Below are 4,629 nucleotides of genomic sequence, written 5' to 3'. Positions count from 1 at the left end.
CAAATTATATACTAGTATGTATAATCAGTCTGACCATCGAGGTACATGGTCATGAAAAAGTACATGTTCTCAAGTAACGAAGTACTTATAATGGAGTAAACAATAGGAGCTGCCTCAAAACCTCTAGAAAATGTAAGCTAGGAACAAAATTCAGTACCTTGCAGGCAAAGGTACAACAACAAGCTCTATTGTTGTTCAGCAGGTTCATTCTTTATTGCCATTTGTTGGAACCAATTCAGGAAACTGGTTATATGAAATCTACATCCAATTAGCTTCAATTGACTATGGGATCAGAGAACCAGGCGGTCAATTTGTTTATCTGCTCAAGCGCCAAAACAAGCGCCTTGCATTGCACATGGCCTGATGAGGCATACAGTCCAGTTCGCAAGAACGGAAAAACTATCAGCGGAACATCGTCAGCCCTGATATCACAGACCATCAACATCTGTTGCGACTGAAATAGAAGAACAACTCGACAACGCTACAAGTCCTTGCCTAGTTTCAGAAGCAGAATAGGTTATTTGTCAGCTACTTTATAAGTGCCAGTTTCAGAAGGAGCTAAGATAGGTTGTGTGTCAGTTATTCGTACGTTTTACCCACCAAATAGAAACAAACAGGACAATCATGCACAATGACTCGAAAAACCCTCAACTTTCAGTCAATCATCTGAACCACGTCATCTCTTTCGCATTTAGGAGAAAGACCATGATACGAGGATAGAATGGAGATTGACTAAAACACATGTAAATTAATTTGATGCGTATGCAGTAAGCATTCCCACTAAAAGTTCCAAATTAGATTGATAGAAAATTGGCATCAACACTAATCACATTATTGAATACATAATCACAACAAACTATATATTGTGTAGTAAACTAATAATCAGCCTGACCATGGGGTACATGGAAACCTATCACCTAAATATCCACAATCAATGCGCTCTTGTTCGAGTCAAATTTCCTTTTTTACACAGTGATTTTTTTCCTACATGGAGTACTTTTTTGCACTTCTATCCTCCTACGACGAACTCTCCTTGAGTCATTGTCCGCTAGTAATCAGTAATCACCACCTCGTGGTCGCCGCTGCCTGGCAGCTCCCCTCCGATCGCCGCCGGGGACGTAGTCATCTTCGAGGAAGCTCGGCCTCTCCGCTCTGTCCCCTCGGAACGAGAAGAACCTCTGCATCAGCAGAAACAGAATCGCCACATGAAACACCTGAATGCAGTAGCTACCAAAGTGGCAGAAGAAAAGTACTGAGGAGACGTACCCTTGTCTTTGAGCCACTGGTCGCCTGCGAGCGGACGTAGTCGAGTACCCGAAGGAACATCTCGTATCCTCTGTCGGTGAAGTTCTTGAGGTAGAAGACGATGAGGTCGCCGGCGTTGGCCCGCAGGTAGCGCAGCCTCTCCTCGATGTTGGGCTCGTACTGCATCACCAGCGGCCGCACGAAGGTCTCGTACACGATGTCAGTTCCCTGGTCCAACGGCGACAGTCACACACACACAATAAGCAAGCAATTTGTTTGTTCAGATATGTATGAGTCAGCAGACCAGTGGTGTCAGAGTTATGCAGCTAAATTAGTGACCTACCCTTGTCTGGGGGTACCATAGGTAGACGAGGAAGGCGAGCCTGAGTTCATAGAACATCGGTATCCTGTGATCGGAGCGAAATGGTATGTCAGACAACCGTTTTTTTTTCGTAAAAATACAAGTCATCTTCCTTCTACAAGAGCAGAGCACGTCCACAGTCAATGAGTCCTAAGAGGTGATTTACTTTGATACCAGAGCGCCCGCGATTTCGTCGAATATGACCAGCATGACTAGTATGATCCTGCAAGGTTGCTGAAGTTAGTCGAGCTCAGCCAGATCAAGATCTCTAGCCAGTTAGTCCACGCTACGAAGTCAAACTAGACAAGCATTTCAGCAATCAAGTGATGCGTTCCCAATTGCTGAAATCGCGTGGTGAAGCGTCCTCGATTGTATCAATTACTAACCAATTGCAAACGAAAGAATGACAATTACTCAAGAAAAGGGCTTCTGGATCAGTACCAGTACTGGCACCAGAACCGGAGCTGATCGGTCCGGCCGGTCCGCTGCTCGATCGCCTTGAAGCACTCCATCGCCGGCATGGCGTACCCGAACAGAATCCTGCAGCACAGACGATCAGCGATCGAGTCGACGAAGCGGGGGCACGGCTAATTCCACCAGAATTACAGGCAAAAGAGGTCGGAGGAAACCACTTACGTGAGAAATTTCGTCAGCAGCTCGACAGACATCTTGAACCGGTGCCGAATTCTCAGGAGGAGGAGGAGGAGGAAGAGACGGCGGCCAAGATCTGTCTAATCTATCTACCAAATTTCTTGATGAGTTCTTGGAAGTACAAGATAGATAAATTGGCCGGCCAAGTGATGTGTTTGGTGGCCTATGATGACTTGCTTACTTGCCTTGCCTTGCCAAGTTGCTTGCGGACAGGAGAAGACAGGTGGTTACCTTAGCTTAGCTCATGTTCAGCGGCCCCAACCGGCACCGGCAGGGTCTCTTCTGGGAAGGAAATGTGCGATTTTGCCCTATCAACTCCTTTTTGTGGTCAATGATGAGTGGGCCATTGGATTGGGCGTTTTGGGACGCATGCTGGATTGGAGGATCAGGGAAGTATTTCTGAATATACTTAAAGGAAAAGGTGATTGGGAGTGTTTAAAAAGGTGATCTCAATAATGTGAGCCTAATTTGGTGCTATTAGCTGGTGTGACACAAAACCTACTCAAGCAGGAAGTGAGAACAAAATTATTGGGTCACTACACAACATTGGTATCTATCTAGCCGGCAATTTCTAATTGACCGAAAATTACTCAGTAACGAAGGGAGGGAATGGTTTGTGCATTCTTTTTGCACAGACGATAGATTATTATGGAAATACTCAACCATTTATTTATTTTTTTATTTTCAAAACGGTGAAGCGCTGTCATTAACTCATCATCACAAGCTGCACTAGCCAATACACCGTGCCATAAGACCCAGGTTGCCCCGTATCCCCCTCTTTTATATAAAAAAACATATTAATATTAAGATAATATCCATTACACTCAGCCTTTGTAACAAGAGAAATGCACTTTGGCTCATAGGAGCATACGCTCCCATTATGTGAATCCACATTTCAAAGTGTTAAAAAATTCTAAACTAAATTTTTACATGTACATCTAGATATTTTATGTTGGTACACAAGTTTTCAAAAAAAAACTAAAAACAAATGTGGCTCCTGTAAAAAAGATAAGTTTTGATGCTATAACACGACTACGTACAGGATATTTTTTTGTGTTTTTTGTACACGCCATATAAAATGTTGTTTCTCCACGAAAATTTGTGCACTAATATAGAATGTCACGATGTACACCAAAAAATTTATATCAGAATTTTTTAACATTTTTAAAGTTGATTTTTAATTATTTTATATAATGAGAGCATTTGCTCCTATGAGCCAAATTGCCACCTCAACACATTCTATATATTAAATATGCACACAACTAAGAAGAAGAAGAAATCAGATACTCGCATTAGCAAAAGGAACATCACCAACAACGTGAATAAAGGTCCTTCAGCCTACCCAGATCGGTGTTCTTCGCTGAAGGAGCGTTGACGAGTTGGAGTTTGTAGTCGCTTGTCGGACATTAGGCCTTGCGTGATAATTTTTGTCTACGGTGGCAGCGTACATTGGAGGGGATGATGTCGCAGCGTATTGGTGTCCTCAAGTTCTGCCTCCCACTTGATGAAGCTCGGCAAGGTACGGCTTTATCGGAGAACTTGCGAGTTTAGTGTCCGCCATCTTCATCTGGCCGGAGTTGGGATTATCTCCCATGCCTTCTCGGTACCAGCTTCTCTCGGGTGATGATCTCTCCAGGTCATGGTGGCCACCATCTTCTGGTCTATGTCGAGGACTTCCCAGCTGCTGCTTCTACAAGCGCCTTGGATTTTCAAGCTTTCTCCAACACGAGCTTCGCTACGCTGGAGGCCTAGAGGTGGCATCAAGCTTTGCTCATGGCGCGCCATCGAGGGATGCTGAAAGAAGATGGTGCTGAGCTTTCCAAGGACTTGCGCTTATTACTTTTTCATGTAAAGATGTTCTTGTAAGGCTAGTTTCAAATAATATATAACCTTAGGCCTTTTTGCAAAAAAAAGCAACACTAATGGTGACCACACCTACATTCCGAAAAAGGTTCTTCAAACGATGCCTTAAAGAAGGTAACACTGCACAAACACCATCGTCATTCGGTCTAACCAGCATGATTAGATCTTGGGTTTTCACCCTGGAGAAAGCTCAAACTCGAGACAACGACTAGGAAGCCACCATTTCCAGGTACAACAATCCATGGTCAGACCTAGCGTTTTCACCTCAGAAACTAAGACCTCCAGCAATAAAGTCTGCCATTGTCATTGTCACTGCCCCACTCATCGAGAACACTGATACAAAATGTTGATCATCCGACACTCATACTTCTCCCGATCCTCTGCAAGTACCCTCTGAAATCTTCACCGTCTTTCAACTTTACATGAGCATGTGAGATTGAACCACCCCATCTGGTCTTCATCAAACACGACTACCATGATCCGGCATCTACACCTTGGTAATCGCATCA

The 4,629-nt window shown here is 44.0% G+C and overlaps 1 protein-coding gene across 3 annotated transcripts; it reads right to left on the bottom strand.

Moving 5' to 3' along the window:
• Window positions 1-774: 774 nt before the first annotated feature.
• On the bottom strand, window positions 775-2,602 carry LOC127334767 (putative HVA22-like protein g). 3 transcript variants are annotated; one of them, XM_051361300.2, is made up of 7 exons: window positions 2,489-2,602; window positions 2,243-2,342; window positions 2,048-2,146; window positions 1,773-1,829; window positions 1,589-1,652; window positions 1,267-1,473; window positions 775-1,178 (listed from the first exon to the last, which is right to left on the bottom strand). In XM_051361300.2, exons 2-7 carry the CDS (start codon window positions 2,272-2,274, stop codon window positions 1,056-1,058), a joined length of 582 nt encoding a protein of 193 aa, XP_051217260.1. In that variant the 5' UTR covers window positions 2,275-2,342; window positions 2,489-2,602; the 3' UTR covers window positions 775-1,055. The 3 variants fall into 3 exon arrangements, with proteins under 3 accessions (XP_051217260.1, XP_051217258.1, XP_051217259.1); XM_051361298.2 differs by having other exon boundaries at window positions 2,243-2,346; window positions 2,489-2,585; XM_051361299.2 differs by having other exon boundaries at window positions 2,439-2,541.
• Window positions 2,603-4,629: the final 2,027 nt, after the last annotated feature.

This window comes from Lolium perenne, chromosome 2 (genome assembly GCF_019359855.2).
Source record: "Lolium perenne isolate Kyuss_39 chromosome 2, Kyuss_2.0, whole genome shotgun sequence".
Lineage (NCBI taxonomy): Eukaryota > Viridiplantae > Streptophyta > Magnoliopsida > Poales > Poaceae > Lolium > Lolium perenne.
Note: the sequence above shows the minus strand (reverse complement) of the source record. Positions and strands in the feature narration are given on the sequence as shown.

Bases quoted from the DNA above. Each gene is read 5' to 3' on its own strand.
- LOC127334767 (XM_051361300.2), bottom strand. From the start codon at position 2,274: ATGTCTGTCGAGCTGCTGACGAAATTTCTCAC. The intron at 2,147-2,242 runs GTAAGTGGTTTC...TCTGTGCTGCAG, and splicing joins CTGCTGACGAAATTTCTCAC to GATTCTGTTCGGGTACGCCA. The intron at 1,474-1,588 runs GTAGGTCACTAA...CCGTTGGACCAG, and splicing joins TATGGTACCCCCAGACAAGG to GGAACTGACATCGTGTACGA.